At 52.9% G+C, this 17,306-nt stretch overlaps 1 protein-coding gene across 1 annotated transcript in view; it reads right to left on the bottom strand.

The window, feature by feature from the left end:
- The window catches only part of LOC123757299 (leukocyte elastase inhibitor), a 36,291-nt gene extending 19,670 nt beyond the window's left edge, over positions 1–16,621 (bottom strand). The window contains exons 1-3 of the mRNA XM_069323621.1: positions 16,447–16,621; positions 2,476–2,799; positions 2,201–2,339 (exon numbers count right to left, since the gene is read on the bottom strand). Coding sequence (XP_069179722.1) covers positions 2,201–2,339; positions 2,476–2,798 — 462 coding nt within the window. The 5' untranslated portion in view covers position 2,799; positions 16,447–16,621. The remainder of the gene's footprint in view (positions 1–2,200; positions 2,340–2,475; positions 2,800–16,446) is intronic.
- Positions 16,622–17,306: the final 685 nt, after the last annotated feature.

The raw sequence follows: 17,306 nt of genomic DNA, 5'->3' as shown, positions 1-17,306 counted from the left end.
CTTCTTCCTTCTATTGATACTCGTCTCTCTCTCTGGCTTCGCTATGTTGATGACATTTTTTCTTTATGACCTCATGACCTTAGTCTTTTCCAGCCTTTCCTCTCCTCTCTTAACAATCAGGCTCCTTCCATCCATTTCAAAGTTGAATGAGAATCTAATTCCCTCCTTCCTTTTCTTGACGTTCACGTTCACAGCTCTGTGTCCGGGTTCTCTTTCTCTGTCTACAGCAAACCACTGCATAGCGGCATGTACATTCACTTCTTTTCCTACCATCCTCCTTCTGTTAAGAAAAGTGTCCTCGTCTCTCTCTTCCTCCGCGCTCTACGCATCAGCGACCCTCAGTTTCTTGATTCTGAAATTGCCTTTATCTACAAATCATTCTCTCGCCTTGGTTACCCTTTGTATTTTATATACTGTGCTTACTCTCAAGCTAATCGAAATTTCTTTCATGCTAAACCTGCTTCCAACTCTAGTAGCACTGTGCTCTGCCTTCCCTTCATATCTGAACTCAAAACGTTTACTAATACCTTTCGTCCTCTTGACATAAAACTCACCTTTCGACAAACTAACACACTTCGCAGCAATCTAGTTCACACTGCTCCTCCTACTTCTAATGCCGCTGGTGTCTAATCTATTTCCTGTTCGTCTTGTCCTCTCCAATACTTAGGTGAAACTGGCCGTACACTTAATGACAGACTTAAAGAACACAAAGAAGTGTTAAGTCTGCAGACACAAACAATGCTCTCTTCTGTCATGTTTGGGATTCTAATCATTCCATTGACTGGTCTTCCTTCAAAATAATCTTTCCTGCCTCTACACAGACGCCGTCGTGTTGAATCGGCTCTGATACACAACATAACCAACATGAACTTGAGTCCTGGTTTTATTGCTGTTGACTCTCACCTTTCACAGTATATACTCAACTGCTCTAAACTTTCTAACAAGCGTGACCTAATGTAGGCTTACCCTTACATTTATCTTAGTTTGTTTCTTTCTTTTTTTTCCTTGTTTTCTCTAACGATCCTTTTTTTCATTCCTTTATTATATTTTAATTATTTGTTATTCCTTTATTTTTTAAGAATTATTTCTTATTCCTTTATTTTTTAAGAATTATTCTTATTCCTTTATTATACTTTACCTTTCGTACCTTTTGCCTTGCTTTTTCCTCCTCTATGATTTCCTTCTCCTTATCTCTCTCTTGCCAATTTATTGCCTTCGCCTCCTTCTCTCATCACAATCGACTTGAGAATGGTATATCTAGGATATCTTGAGATGATTTCAGGGCTTAGCGTCCCCGCGGCCCGGTCTTCAACCAGGCCTCCTTTTTGTTACATACCCCCCAGGAAGCAGCCCGTAGCAGCTGGGCTGCTACAGGCTGTTTCTGGGGGTATGGGGCCCCCTGCGGGTACCTGGGCCCGTACCCAGCAGGTACGGGCCCAGGTACCTATTTACTGCTAGGTAACAGGGGCATCAGGATGAAAGAAACTTTTTGCCCATTTGTCTCCGCCTCCATCGGGGATCGAACCCGGAACCTCAGGACTATGAATCCGAAGCGCTATCCACTCAGCTCTCTGGCGCCCGTACAGGACGGGCCGAAACGTCGTCGTCCCTTCACTTTCTAGTGTGTGGGTTTCGTCAACATATTTCAGTCACGTTATTGTGACTCCTCGTCTGCACTCTAGAAGTTCTCTACCCTGCTGTCACACTGTTGACGAGGCTAGGAGATACTCCTGAAGTGCTCTACCCTGCTGTCACACTGTTGACGAGGCATTGAGGGACTCTTGAAGTACTCTACCCTGCTGTCACACTGGTAACGAGGTCTTGAGGGACTCTTGAAGTACTCTACCCTGCTGTCACACTGGTAACGAGGTCTTGAGGGACTCTTGAAGTACTCTACCCTGCTGTCACACTGGTAACGAGGTCTTGAGGGACTCTTGAAGTACTCTACCCTGCTGTCACACTGATAACGAGGTCTTGAGGGACTCTTGAAGTACTCTACCCTGCTGTCACACTGGTAACGAGGTCTTGAGGGACTCTTGAAGTACTCTACCCTGCTGTCACACTGATAACGAGGTCTTGAGGGACTCTTGAAGTACTCTACCCTGCTGTCACACTGGTAACGAGGCCAGGAGGCTTCATGTGAATTATAATATTTCACAAATAAATATAGACAGAAGGTGATATGCAGAAATAGACTGACCTGTGAGAAGTCGATGTTCTCCACCTCTTTCTTAAGGACATCTCTGATGCAGTCCCGAAGAGGGAAGCCGCTCTTCACATACACTTTGTTGGCCAAGTCTATCACATAGTCACTCGTGTTGCTCTGTCTCTCTGCGGTTCTGTAGGGGCATCTTAATTATTATATATAATACATGCGTTTCTAAACGCTCATAAATAACAAGTTAAAGAGGACTCAAATATTTAATTATACATATAATAGTTAAGATGACAAGTGAGGAATGTGAGTGGACTCACAGACGGTCGAGGGCCCTGTAGGTAGCCAGAGTGGTTGAAGGGTCTCTGAGACGAAGGGTGTCCTGCAGCTGCTGACGAGTCCTGCCAGCAGACCCAAAGTAGGCCAGGACCAGGGCGGTCCACACGCTGTAGGGCGAGAAGAAAAAGTTTCCTGTGGCGGTGGGTGGATAGAGCTGCTTGAAGAGGTCCAAGCTGAAGGGGGTGATGTGGGCCAGGTCAGGTGGGGAGGTCACCACCAGCTTGTCATTGTTGGAGATACACTGAGGCCTCACCACACTCACCAGCGTCACCACCAACACTGCTGCACACCACAGCTTCCTCATACTGTGGGGGAGAGGACTGTAGCAGCGGCGCTCCACCAACACTGATAACTACTTTATTATATTACAAATACCAATATCGTAATGAATTAAATATTTATATAAGTAGAAGCTGGCAGTCGTGTGAGGAGAGTTGTGGTGTAATAGTTTTGTTGGTGATGGGTGGTGGTGATGGGGTGGGGGGGGGGGGGAGCGGGGTGGTGGTGAGTGATGGTGGTGATGAATGATGGTGATGGGTGGTGGTTATGATTGGTGGTGGTAATGGGTGATAGGCGGTGGTGATGGGTGTTGATGAGGCTTCGTAGTGATGATGGGTGTTGGTGATGGGTGTTGGTGAGGGGTGGTGGTGATGGGTGGTAGTGATGGGTAGTGGTGATGGGTGGTGGTGGGGGGTGGTGGTGATGGGCGGTGGTGATGGGTAATGGTGATTGGTGATGGGTGTTGGTGATGTGTGGTGGTGAGGCACTATACATTCACCCACTATAGACACTCACCCACTGCACACACACACACATATCAAGCACATATCAAGCGGATAACATCAGCGGCATATGCCAGGCTGGCCAACATACGAACGGCATTCAGAAACTTGTGTAAAGAATCATTCAGAACTTTGTATACCACATATGTCAGGCCAATCCTGGAGTATGCAGCCCCAGCATGGAGTCCATATCTAGTCAAGGATAAGACTAAACTGGAAAAGGTTCAAAGGTTTGCCACCAGACTAGTACCCGAGCTGAGAGGTATGAGCTACGAGGAGAGACTACGGGAATTAAACCTCACTTCGCTGGAAGACAGAAGAGTTAGGGGGGACATGATCACCATATTCAAGATTCTGAAGGGAATTGATAGGGTAGATAAAGACAGTCTATTTAACACAAGGGGAACACTCACAAGGGGACACAGGTGGAAACTGAGTGCCCAAATGAGCCACAGAGATATTAGAAAGAACTTTTTTAGTGTCAGAGTGGTTGACAAATAGAATGCATTAGGGGGTGATGTGGTGGAGGCTGACTCCATACACAGTTTCAAGTGTAGATATGACAGAGCCCGATAGGCTCAGGAATCTGTACACCTGTTGATTGACGGTTGAGAGGCGGGACCAAAGAGCCAGAGCTCAACCCCCGCAAACACAACTAGGCGAGTACAACTAGGTGAGTACACACACACACACACACACACACACACACACACACACACACACACACACACACACACACACACACACACACACACACACACACACACACACAGTGACACTGGAAGGCAGAAGAGTAAGGGGAGACATGATCACTACTGATAAAATTCTCTGAGGAATTGACAGAGTAGATAAGGATAAATTTTTTAACATGGGTGGTACAGGAACAAGGGAACATATGTGGAGACTAAGTACCCAAATGAACCACAGGGACATTAGAAAGAACTTTTTCAGTGTCAGAGTAGTTAACTGGTGGAATGCACATTAGGCAGTGATGTGGTGGAGGCAGACTCCATACACAGCTTCAAATGTAGATAAGATGACGCTCGGTAGGCTCAGGAATCTGTACATCAGATAATTAATGGTTGAGAAGCGGGACCAAAGAGCCAGAGCTCAACCCCTCACAAACACAACTAGGTGAGTAACTAGGTAAGTACACACATCAAGAGCACTGGGAAAAGTCAAATTGACTTAATGAAGGAAATGTTCTCCCAAGTTTGGGAGGAAATCAGGAAGGAGATGCATGAAATGAAATATAAAATAAACAACCTGCAAAGTGAGTTGACCCAGCAAAGAAGGAGATAAAAACCCTCAGTGAGAACAATATGGAGACTGAACCTCAGATAATCACCCAAAGGGATGATGGAAATGGTTCATCTGAAAGGAATGCCTCTGTACGTGAAACATTTGCTGAAATTCTGGGAAAGAGCTCAGAAGCAATGGCCACAGTGAGGGAGGTAGCCACACAAGCAGCTACCTCGCAGGAAGCAGCAGGGTGCACCAGTCAGCTGCTGGAAAGAAAAAGATCAGTGGTAGCTCTGAGCATCAGAGAACAGGAAGGCTCGTGAACAAATCCACAAGGGCCGTTATGAGGGTTCGAGCCTATGTCTGAGAGGATCTGACAGAGCCCGAGTGCATGGGGGAATTGTGTAAAACCCTGGGTTTGTGTCGTGGAGAGACTGCAGGATCCGTGAGAAGGAAAATGAACTCCCAGTTGCAATTCTTTTGACCATGTCATGGCCTAGTCGATTAAGGCAGCATCTGGGATCTGCTAAGATGTAGGTGCAAACCCTCATCACGGCCCTTGTGGATTTGTCCATTTTATGCATCACACTATTATGATTTGTGTGTGTAACAGGAAGGCTCCCATAGGAAAAAAATTGAATAGTAAACATTGAGAAGGTTTTTCAGGTTGGGCTGGTGCAACAAGGACAGAGACCACCTAATAAAGATAGTGTTTGCAAACAAGACCATGAAGGAGGATATTCTAGAAAGGAAGAGCCATCCGTACTATGTGGGAGAATACAAATAAGTATTCCTCCAGAGGGACAGGTCGAGGGAGGAGAGAGCCATGGCAACAGAAGCAAGGATGAAGTGCAGGGTGTGAGGAGAAAACCAGGAAATCACAGCCCCCAACACAATATTCGCAGAGGCAAGGGGGGAACCCACAACCAGCATCCCAGCAACACCAGAGGGAGGGCAATACCACTACCCTCTGCCACACAGAAACCCTCCCTACCCCTCACTCTCCCTGCCCCCACTCAAATGCTCAGTCAACTCTCCCTTCCCCCCGATTATAACCCCATGTAGCATGGTGGAGCAAGTCTACCCAAGTAGAGTTATTCTGCTTTCCGGACCTGAGATTAAGAAGTCAGAGAAAGAAAAAAGAAAAAAAAATGCCAGTGAATAATTTAAAAATACTAGCAGAGGATGAGCATCTGATAATAAGTAACATGAAAGTTGATACTTTGGTAACATGACATGAAGCTAGCAGGACGCTGTGACCTCACCTGAGCTACAGCAGTTGTCAGTGATGGTTGTACTTTGTTGATCTCCTGAAAGGAGGAAGAAAATAGTTCCCTGTGATAGTGGTGGAGTGAAGGCTACTTGCTCGCAAGTGTGAGGAAGCTGTTGGGGACACAGTACACCATTTCTCTGTGATTTGGATAAATTAGAGGCGACCTGGAAGTGAGCATTGGTTAGAGTTAGAAGAGTTAGAACAGGAGTTAGACCTTTGTGGAATTGTAATTATGTGTGCTCCTTCAAGAGGAAGGAAGTAAGCAGGCGTTTCTGTTGTGGAGCCTGCTGGGCGACTCAATGTACTCAAGTCAGGACTAGAAGAAGCCTTGTGAAGCAGTCTTATAGCGATTTTTGTGGGCGGCCTGTGTGAGCGTCATGTTGAGCACCAGGGAGTGAGCACCCTGTGTCATAGATCCCTGCATTAAGCCTGTTTAATCAGTTGTTAGATTAGCTATCAGTGTTTGATCATGTGCCCAACGATCATAGTGAACATATGTATATATGTTGGGTGGTAATTTTATTGAGCCAGTTAGCAAATATAGGGTGTTGGAGTTGAGTGGACATGCTGGCGGAAGGACCGATGCACCCCTCACACTCCCGTGTCTGGTGAACAACTGAGGAGCAACGACCCCCAGTGACATGGCCGGAGGGAAACTCCGCGGCATGTCAAGACATGTTTCCAACTTGGATCCGACCAGGATGGGGGAGCACCCATCATGGTTGGACAGCGCGGAGCGTTGTCAGAGAGCAAGTTTTAGTACTAAGATATAGGTTAATTACTTATGTTTTGTCAGGTAAACATTTTTCTTGGCATGGTAATAGGATTGCAGGTATGTTTGGGAAGAAGTGATTGGAGGAACTTCGAGGTTGGAAAAGAAGTTAATGGAGGAACTTCGAGGTCGGAGAAGAAGTGTATGCTGAACTCTGTGGTAGAGCAGAACTCCATAGTGAGGAGTTGACTTCAAGCAGTGTAGGGAAGCTACACGTTTCCTTATAGAATCAGTGGAGAAGCATCACTGATGTTGGAGCAGGACTTCGTTTTGCAGTAGACTGGGAGAACTGCAGAAGTGTCTTTCCTGATGTTTTGGAGGACCCAGATATATGCATTGATTAAGGTGCCTCTAAGAGAAGAACAGAGGTTCATTGTGGACACATGATTGTATAAGGGAGTGCTTGAGTGCGTATTGGCATGTAAGACGCAGAGTAAGGCGAGAGATTGATTTCTTCTTTTGATGGGGGTACTTATATAGATGTTTCAGGTATTTCAGCCTCAAACAGAGTTTCATATAATTTTAGAGTTGTGGATACAGTAATGTTGTCACAGGATTTCCGCCTCAAACAGTGAGCGAGTAGTAAGTGGAAAGCCAAGAGTTGTGCAGCCACTTGCTATGGAGAGCTGGTGAAGCCAGGATATGATTTGGAGCGCTACTGGGTTGTAGCAGCTTAGACCGTTGTATGGTGATGTTCAATTTTATGTCATGAATTATGTACATTTTCTTTGTATAATAAATGTTAGGTGGCTTTTGCCCTTGTGCTGGTGAGGTTTCCCAGAAAGGGAGAGAAAGAAAGATGGTCCTGGCTGCAGATAGGGTGATAGTAGACACTAATTCACAAAAGGGGTATTTAGGAGATCATTCCAAACAAGGAGAGAGTGGGGAGTCACGACAGCTCGAGTAGGGTGTGTGTACACAAGACAACGAGGCCAGTTTGGGAGCCACACCGCTAAATAGGTGACGCTGAACCCCTCCCCAAGATCAAGATGCATACAGAGTACTCTCCTAGGTAAATTACAAGCACCTAAGTGTCCATTGCTGGTCAACCGACGGTAGCGGGAGAGTGGCTGCCGAGGTTGGCTGTTTATTTCTGTCCGGGAGGTATTGAGAAAGCTGTCCACCTGTATGCAAGTAACAGTCTGGTGCAATGACCAGAGATCATTTTTGGGTTTTAAAATCCACAACCAGCTCAAATACCCGTGATGTGAGACCTCTCACCCCGAACTGACCCTGTCATCCCTACCCCATTCCAACCATGTCCCCCCTCCCACTTTCCCTCCCTGTCCCCGCTTCCCCTTCATCCCATACCCTCCCTATCACCCCTCCCCCTCACTCCATATCCTCTATATCCCCTCTCCCTCCTTACCCCATTCCCTCCCTCTCCCACCTTCCCTTGACCCCCCATCCCTCACCCAGTATCCTCTGAGGCCTTGTTAACAACCTCACAAATCCTCACACCAATGGAACAGCTTCCTCCATCAGCAGAACACTCACCAAGAATGGAACATGAGAATGAACAGAAGTGAGCTTCAAGGCAATGTACACTGACATAGATGGGATTACAAATAAAACAAGCGAACTTGGAGAATGGACACTAGAAGAAAACCCAGACATAATAGCACTCACAGAAGAAAAGCTGATGAAAACCATAACAAATGCAATGTTTCCACAGGACTATTATGTAGTGAGGAAAGAGAGAGAAGGAAGAGGAGGAGGTGGTGTAGCTCCGCTGATAAGAAAATACTGAAGTTTTGAGATGGTTATTCAGGGCTGTGAAGATTTCAGTGACTGCATAACAGGTACCATAGCAATTGGAGGAAAAAAAATTATAGTAGTAGTCATATATAACCCCCACCAAACGACAGAAGACCCGGACAGGAATATGGTAGAAACTACATGGCCACTATTAATATAATAGAGAGAGCAGCTTCTGTCGCTATCAGGAACGTATCCAGACTACTAATCAAGAGAGACTTCAACCATGGGAAGATTGATTGACAGAACAGAGACCCACATGGAAGACCAGACACATGGAGAGCTAAGCTGCTGGACGTGGCAACAAGAAACTTTCTAAGCCAACACATCAAGGGACCGACAAGAATGAGAGGAGAGGATGAACCAGCCTTGCTTGATCTGATATTTACTCTAAATGAGACGGATATAAGGGAAGTTAAGTTGGAAGCATCCTTGGGAATGAGTGATCACAGTGTATTAATATATGAGTACTTGGTAGAGCTAGGATTTATCTCCACCCCCCCTCCCCCCAAAAAAAAAGGAAATAAAATGGCTGCCGTACCGAAAGGGAAATTATGAGATGAGAAAATTCCTAAGGGATATACCAAGGGACACAGAACTCAGAATTAAGTCTGTACAAGACATGATGGACTGTGCTACCCAAAAGTGTCAGGAGGCAGTAAACAGGTTTGTCCCTCACCAAAAGGAAAAACCGAAAAGCAAAAAAATAAACCATAGTTTAATAGGCCATATATGGAAGCAAAGGAACTGAACAAAAGGGCATGTAGGAATTTCCGAAATAACAGAACAACAGAAGGCAGAGAGAGATACCAGAGAACCGGGAACGTTACTGCGAGAAGAGAAGCTGAGAAAAAGTTTGAAAATGATATAGCTAATAAAGCCCAGACCGAACCAAAGCTACTCCACAGTCACATCAGGAGGAAAACAACAGTGAAGGAACAGGTGATTAAACGGGTGAGGACAGGTACACATAAAATAACAAAAAGGTGTGTGAAGAACTCAACAAGAGGTTCCAGGAGGTCCTCACAATAGAGCGAGGTGAGGTCACTGCCCTAGGAGAGGTGCAGTAAACCGGGCGGCCTTAGAAGGGTTCGGAATTACAAGAGATGAGGTCAAGAGGCATCTGTTGGATCTGGGTGTGAGAAAGGCTCTTGTCGCATGTGGAATCTCACCATGGATATTGAAAGAGTGTGCAGAAGCAATTTGCTTGCTACTTGCCATAGATTGCTACTTGCTTGCCACTTGTCATAGTGTATAGTAGGTCACAGGAAACGAGAGACCTATCAGAAATATGGAAGACGGCTAATGTAGTCCCAATATTTAAAAAGGGTGACAGACAAGAGGCACTGAACTACAGGCCAGTGTCCTTAACTTGTATATAATGCAAGATGATAAAAAAGATCGTGAGAAAAAACCTAGTAACACATCTGGAGAGAAGGGACTTTGTGAGAACCCATCAACAGGGGTTCAGAGAGGGTAAATCTTGCCTTACAGGCTTAATAGAATTCTATGATCAGTTGACAAAGATTAAGCAAAAAAGAGAAGGATGAGCGGACTGCATTTTCTTTGACTGCCGGAAAGCCTCTGACACAGTGCCCCAAAAGAGGTTGATGCATAAGCTGGAGAAACAGGCAGGAGTAACTGGTAGGGCGCTCCAGTAGGTAAGGGAGTACCTAAGTAATAGGAAGAAGAGAGATACAGTGAGCGGTGAGACCTCAGATTGGCGTGAAGTCACCAGTGGAGTCCCCAGGGCTCTGTACTCGGGCCAATCCTGTTTCTGATATACGTAAATGATCTCCCAAAGGGTATAGACTCATTCCCATCAATGTTTTCTGACGACGCCAAAATTATGAGAAGTATTAGGACAGAGGAGAATGGCTTGAGGCTTCAAGAAGACCTGGACAAACTGAAGGAATGGTCAAATAAATTGTTGTTAGAGTTTAACCCAAGCAAATGTAATGTAATGAAGATAGGTGAAAGGAGCAGGAGACCAGATACAAGTTATCATTTGGGAGATAAAATTCTTCAAGAGTCATAGACAGAGCGAAAGACTTGGGGGTTGATATCACGCCAGACCTGTCCCCTGAAGCCCATATCAAGAGGATAACATCAGCGGCATATGCCATGTTAGCTAACATAAGAGCGGCCTTTAGATACTTGTGTTAGGAATCATTCAGAACTTTGTATACCACATAGGTCAGACAATCCTGGAGTATGCGGCTCCAGCATGGAGTTCATATCTAGTCAAGGATAAGACAAAACTGGAGAAGGTTCAAAGGTTTGCCACCAGACAAGTACCCGAACTGAGTGGGTATAAGCTACAAGGAGAGACTACGGGAATTAAACTTCACGTCACTGGGAGATAGAAGAGTTAGGGGGGACATGATCATCACATACAAGATTCTCAATGGAATTGATTGGGTAGATAAAGAAAGACTATTTAACACAAGAGGCACACGCACTAGGGGACACCGGTGGAAATTGAGTGCCCAAACGAGCCAAAGAGACATTAGAAAGAATTGTTTCAGTGTCGGAGTAGTTGACAAATGGAATGCATTAGGAAGTGATATGGTGGAGGCTCCATATAAACAGCTTCAAGTGTAGATATGATAGAGCTCCGTAGACTCAGGAACGTGTACATTAGTTGACTGACAGTTGAGACACGAGACAAAAGAGCCAGAGCTCAATCCCTGCAAGCACAACTAGGTAAGTACCTACCACAGTCACCCACACACTCACCCACTACTCACACACACACACACACACACACACACACACACACACACACACACACACACACACACACACCATATATGGGTTCCTCTCTTTGCCCTGATCTTGCCAATCTCTGCGTGGAACACTTTGAAACTGTTCTTCTTCCTTCTATTGATACTCGTCCCTCTCTCTGGCTTCGCTATGTTGATAACATTTTGCTTCATGGCCTCATGACCTTAGTCTTTTCCAGCCTTTTCTCTCCTCTCGTAACAATCTGGCTCCTTCCATCCATTTCAAAGTTGAATGGGAATCAAATTCCCTCCTTCCTTTTCTTGACGGGGCCTCCCCAGCCTCGCCTCCCCAGCCTGGCCTCCCCAGCCTCGCCTCCCCAGCCTCGCCTCCCCAGCCTCGCCTCCCCAGCCTGGCCTCCCCAGCCTGGCCTCCCCAGCCTGGCCTCCCCAGCCTCTCCTCCCCAGCCTGGCCTTGCCAGCCTCGCCTCCCCAGCCTCGCCTCCCCAGCCTGGCCTCCCCAGCCTCTCCTCCCCAGACTGTCCTCCCCAGCCTCGCCTCCCCAGCCTGGCCTTGCCAGCCTGGCCTCCCCAGCCTCGCCTCCCCAGCCTGGCCACCCCTGCCTCTCCTCCCCAGACTGTCCTCCCCTGCCTGGCCTAGCCAGCCTGTCCTCCCAAGCTTGGCCTCCCCAGCCTGTCTTCCCAAGCTTGGCCTCCCCAGCCTGGCCTCACCAGCCTGTCCTCCCCTGCCTGTCCTCCCCAGCCTCTCCTCCCAAGCCTGGCCTCCCCAGCCTGGCCTCCCCAGCCTGTCCTCCCCAGCCTGGCCTCCCCTGCCTGTCCTCCCCAGCCTGTCCTCCCCAGCGTGGCCTCCCCAGCCTGGCCTCCCCAGCCTGGCCTCCCCAGCCTGGCCTCCCCAGCCTGGCCTCCCCAGCCTGGCCTCCCCAGCCTCTCCTCCCAAGCCTGTCCTCCCCTGCCTGTCCTCCCCAGCCTGTCCTCCCCAGCGTGGCCTCCCCAGCCTGGCCTCCCCAGCCTGGCCTCCCCAGCCTGGCCTCCCCAGCCTGGCCTCCCCAGCCTCTCCTCCCAAGCCTGTCCTCCCCTGCCTGTCCTCCCCAGCCTGTCCTCCCCAGCGTGGCCTCCCCAGCCTGGCCTCCCCAGCCTGGCCTCCCCAGCCTGGCCTCCCCAGCCTGGCCTCCCCAGCCTGGCCTCCCCAGCCTGGCCTCCCCTGCCTGTCCTCCCCAGCCTGGCCTCCCCAGCCTGGCCTCTCCAGCCTGGCCTCCCCAGCCTCTCCTCCCAAGCCTGGCCTCCCCAGCCTGGCCTCCCCAGCCTCTCCTCCCCAGCCTGGCCTCCCCAGCCTCTCCTCCCAAGCCTGTCCTCCCCAGCCTGTCCTCCCCAGCCTGTCCTCCCCAGCCTGGCCTCCCCAGCCTGGCCTCCCCAGCCTGGCCTCCCCAGCCTGTCCTCCCCAGCCTGGCCTCCCCTGCCTGTCCTCCCCAGCCTGTCCTCCCCAGCGTGGCCTCCCCAGCCTGGCCTCCCCAGCCTGGCCTCCCCAGCCTGGCCTCCCCAGCCTCTCCTCCCAAGCCTGTCCTCCCCTGCCTGTCCTCCCCAGCCTGTCCTCCCCAGCGTGGCCTCCCCAGCCTGGCCTCCCCAGCCTGGCCTCCCCAGCCTGGCCTCCCCAGCCTCTCCTCCCAAGCCTGTCCTCCCCAGCCTGTCCTCCCCAGCCTGTCCTCCCCAGCCTGGCCTCCCCAGCCTGGCCTCCCCAGCCTGGCCTCCCCAGCCTGGCCTCCCCAGCCTCTCCTCCCAAGCCTGTCCTCCCCTGCCTGTCCTCCCCAGCCTGTCCTCCCCAGCGTGGCCTCCCCAGCCTGGCCTCCCCAGCCTGGCCTCCCCAGCCTGGCCTCCCAAGCCTGTCCTCCCCTGCCTGTCCTCCCCAGCCTGTCCTCCCCAGCCTGGCCTCACCAGCCTGGCCTCCCCAGCCTGTCCTCCCCAGCCTCTCCTCCCCAGCCTGTCCTCCCCAGCCTGTCCTCCCCAGCCTCTCCTCCCAAGCCTGGCCTCCCCAGCCTCTCCTCTCCAGCCTGTCCTCCCCAGCCTGTCCTCCCCAGCCTCTCCTCCCAAGCCTGGCCTCCCCAGCCTGGCCTCCCCAGCCTGTCCTCCCCAGCCTCTCCTCCCCAGCCTGTCCTCCCCAGCCTGTCCTCCCCAGCCTCTCCTCCCAAGCCTGGCCTCCCAAGCCTCTCCTCTCCAGCCTGTCCTCCCCAGCCTGTCCTCCCCAGCCTGTCCTCCCCAGCCTCTCCTCCCAAGCCTGGCCTCCCCAGCCTGGCCTCCCCAGCCTCTCCTCCCCAGCCTGGCCTCCCCAGCCTCTCCTCCCAAGTCTGCCCTCCCCAGCCTCTCCTCCCAAGCCTGGCCTCCCCAGCCTGGCCTCCCCAGCCTGGCCTCCCCAGCCTGGCCTCCCCAGCCTGGCCTCCCCAGCCTCTCCTCCCAAGCCTGTCCTCCCCTGCCTGTCCTCCCCAGCATGTCCTCCCCAGCCTGGCCTCCCCAGCCTGGCCATCCCCAGCCTGTCCTCCCCAGCCTGTCCTCCCCTGCCTGTCCTCCCCAGCCTGTCCTCCCCAGCCTGTCCTCCCCTGCCTGTCCTCCCCAGCATGTCCTCCCCAGCCTGGCCTCCCCAGCCTGGCCATCCCCAGCCTGGCCTCCCCAGCCTGTTTTCCCCTGCCTGTCCTCCCCAGCCTGTCCTCCCCAGCCTGTCCTCCCCTGCCTGTCCTCCCCAGCATGTCCTCCCCAGCCTGGCCTCCCCAGCCTGGCCATCCCCAGCCTGGCCTCCCCAGCCTGTTTTCCCCTGCCTGTCCTCCCCAGCCTGTCCTCCCCAGCCTGGCCTCCCCAGCCTGTTTTCCCCTGCCTGTCCTCCCCTGCCTGTCCTCCCCAGCCTGTCCTCCCCAGCCTGTCCTCCCCAGCCTGTCCTCCCCTGCCTGTCCTCCCCAGCATGTCCTCCCCAGCCTGGCCTCCCCAGCCTGTCCTCCCCAGCCTGTCCTCCCCAGCCTGTCCTCCCCAGCCTGTCCTCCCCAGCCTGTCCTCCCCAGCCTGTCCTCCCCTGCCTGTCCTCCCCAGCATGTCCTCTCCAGCCTGGCCTCCCCAGCCTGTCCTCCCCAGCCTGTCCTCCCCAGCCTGTCCTCCCCTGCCTGTCATCCCCAGCATGTCCTCCCCAGCCTGGCCTCCCCAGCCTCGCCTCCCCAGCCTGGCCTCCGCAGCCTGGCCACCCCTGCCTGTCCTCCCCAGCCTGTCCTCCCAAGCTTGGCCTCCCCAGCCTGTCCTCCCCAGCCTGTCCTCCCCAGCCTCTCCTCCCAAGCCTGTCCTCCCCAGCCTGGCCTCCCCAGCCTGGCCTCCCCAGCCTCTCCTCTCCAGCCTGGCCTCCCCAGCCTGTCCTCCCCAGCCTGTCCTCCCAAGCTTGGCCTCCCCAGCCTGGCCTCCCAAGCCTGTCCTCCCAAGTTTGGCCTCCCCAGCCTGTCCTCCCCAGCCTGTCCTCCCCAGCCTGTCCTCCCCAGCCTGGCCTCCCCAGCCTGGCCACCCCTGCCTGTCCTCCCAAGTTTGGCCTCCCCAGCCTGTCCTCCCAAGCTTGGCCTCCCCAGCCTGGCCTCCCCAGCCTGTCCTCCCAAGCCTGCCCTCCAAAGTCTGTCCTCCCCAGCGAGTTCTCCTCAGCCTGGACTCCACAGCCTGGTCTCCATAGCCTGGCCTCCACAGCCTGGCCTCCACAGCCTGGCCTCAACAGCCTGGCCTTCACAGCCTGGCCTCAACAGCCTGGCCTCAACAGCCTGGCCTCCACAGCCTGGCCTCAACAGCCTGGCCTCAACAGCCTGGCCTTCACAGCCTGGCCTCCACAGCCTGGCCTCAACAGCCTGGCCTTCACAGCCTGGCCTCAACAGCCTGGCCTCCACAGCCTGGCCTCAACATCCTGGCTTCCACAGCCTGGCCTCCACAGCCTGACCACCCCAGCCTGTTCACCCCAGCCAGGCCTCCACAGCCTGGCCTCCACAGCCTGGCCTCCACAGCCTGGCCTCAACAGCCTGGCCTTCACAGCCTGGCCTCAACAGCCTGGCCTCCACAGCCTGGCCTCAACAGCCTGTCCTCCACAGCCTGGCCTCAACAGCCTGGCTTCCACAGCCTGGCCTCCACAGCCTGACCACCCCAGCCTGGCCTCCACAGCCTGTTCACCCCAGCCTGGCCTCCACAGCCTGGCCTCCACAGCCTGGCCTTCACAGCCTGGCCTCAACAGCCTGGCCTCAACAGCCTGGCCTCCACAGCCTGGCCTCCACAGCCTGGCCTCCACAGCCTGGCCTCCACAGCCTGGCGTCCCCAGCCTGGCCTCCACAGCCTGGCCTCCACAGCCTGGCCTCCACAGCCTGGCCTCCACAGCCTGGCCTCCACAGCCTGGCCTCCACAGCCTGGCGTCTCCAGCCTGGCCTCCCCAGCCTGGCCTCCACAGCCTGGCCTCAACAGCCTGGCCTCCACAGCCTGGCCTCCACAGCCTGGCCTAAACAGCCTGGCTTCCACAGCCTGGCCTCCACAGCCTGGCCTCCACAGCCTGGCCTCCACAGCCTGTTCACCCCAGCCTGGCCTCCATAGCCTGTTCACCCCAGCCTGGCCTCCACAGCCTGTTCACCCCAGCCTGGCCTCCACAGCCTGGCCTCCACAGCCTGGCCTCCACAGCCTGCAGCGCTGATTATTTTTAAACACTATTTCCTGTTCAACTTAATACTTGGCGCTGCTCCCAATAATATGGTGGTGGTAGAATATTGTGGTGGTAGAATATTGTGGTGGTAGAATATTGTGGTGGTAGAATATTGTGGTGGTAGAATATGGTGGTGGTAGAATATGGTGGTGGTAGAATATGGTGGTGGTAGAATATGGTGGTGGTAGAATATGGTGGTGGTTGAATATTGTGGTGGTAGAATATTGTGGTGGTAGAATATGGTGGTGGTAGAATATGGTGGTGGTAGAATATGGTGGTGGTAGAATATTGTGGTGGTAGAATATGGTGGTGGTAGAATATGGTGGTGGTAGAATATGGTGGTGGTAGAATATGGTGGTGGTAGAATATGGTGGTGGTAGAATATGGTGGTGGTAGAATATGGTGGTGGTAGAATATTGTGGTGGTAGAATATGGTGGTGGTAGAATATGGTGGTGGTAGAATATGGTGGTGGTAGAATATGGTGGTGGTAGAATATGGTGGTGGTAGAATATGGTGGTGGTAGAATATTGTGGTGGTAGAATATGGTGGTGGTAGAATATGGTGGTGGTAGAATATGGTGGTGGTAGAATATGGTGGTGGTAGAATATGGTGGTGGTAGAATATGGTGAGTGCGGGGGGTAGAATATGGCCAAATACTCCGGCAACTGATCGTGTACAAGCCATGTATAATTACCTCACAACTGTAGCGACGAGAGAACCAGACAAGCAGACCACGGCAGCAGCAGAGACCGACAGCAGCAACAGCAGCAGACAACAGCAGACAACAGCGGCAGACAGCAGCAGCAGACAACAGCAGCAGCAGCAGCAGACAACAGCAGCAGCAGCAGCAGACAACAGCTGACGATGGTGTGGCCAACAGTGTCGGAAAAAACTAGGCAGCATTTCTTATATACACCTCACACCCTGTCTCCTCCCACCCCTGTCTCCTCCCACCCCTGTCTCCTCCCACCCTGTCTCCTCCCTCCCCTGTCTCCTCCCACCCCTGTCTCCTCCCACCCTGTCTCCTCCCTCCCCTGTCTCCTCCCACCCCTGTCTCCTCCCACCCCTGTCTCCTCCCACCCTGTCTCCTCCCACCCCTGTCTCCTCCCACCCTGTCTCCTCCCTCCCCTGTCTCCTCCCACCCCTGTCTCCTCCCACCCTGTCTCCTCCCTCCCCTGTCTCCTCCCACCCCTGTCTCCTCCCACCCCTGTCTCCTCCCACCCTGTCTCCTCCCACCCCTGTCTCCTCCCACCCTGTCTCCTCCCACCCTGTCTCCTCCCACCCCTGTCTCCTCCCACCCCTGTCTCCTCCCACCCCTGTCTCCTCCCACCCCTGTCTCCTCCCACCCTGTCTCCTCCCACCCCTGTCTCCTCCCACCCTGTCTCCTCCCACCCTGTCTCCTCCCACCCCTGTCTCCTCCCACCCTGTCTCCTCCCACCCCTGTCTCCTCTCACCCCTGTCTCCTCCCACCCCTGTTTCCTCCCACCCCTGTCTCCTCCCACCCTGTCTCCTCCCACCCCTGTCTCCTCCCACCCTGTCTCCTCCCACCCTGTC

This window comes from Procambarus clarkii, chromosome 13, assembly GCF_040958095.1.
Source record: "Procambarus clarkii isolate CNS0578487 chromosome 13, FALCON_Pclarkii_2.0, whole genome shotgun sequence".
NCBI lineage: Eukaryota > Metazoa > Arthropoda > Malacostraca > Decapoda > Cambaridae > Procambarus > Procambarus clarkii.
Note: the sequence above shows the minus strand (reverse complement) of the source record. Positions and strands in the feature narration are given on the sequence as shown.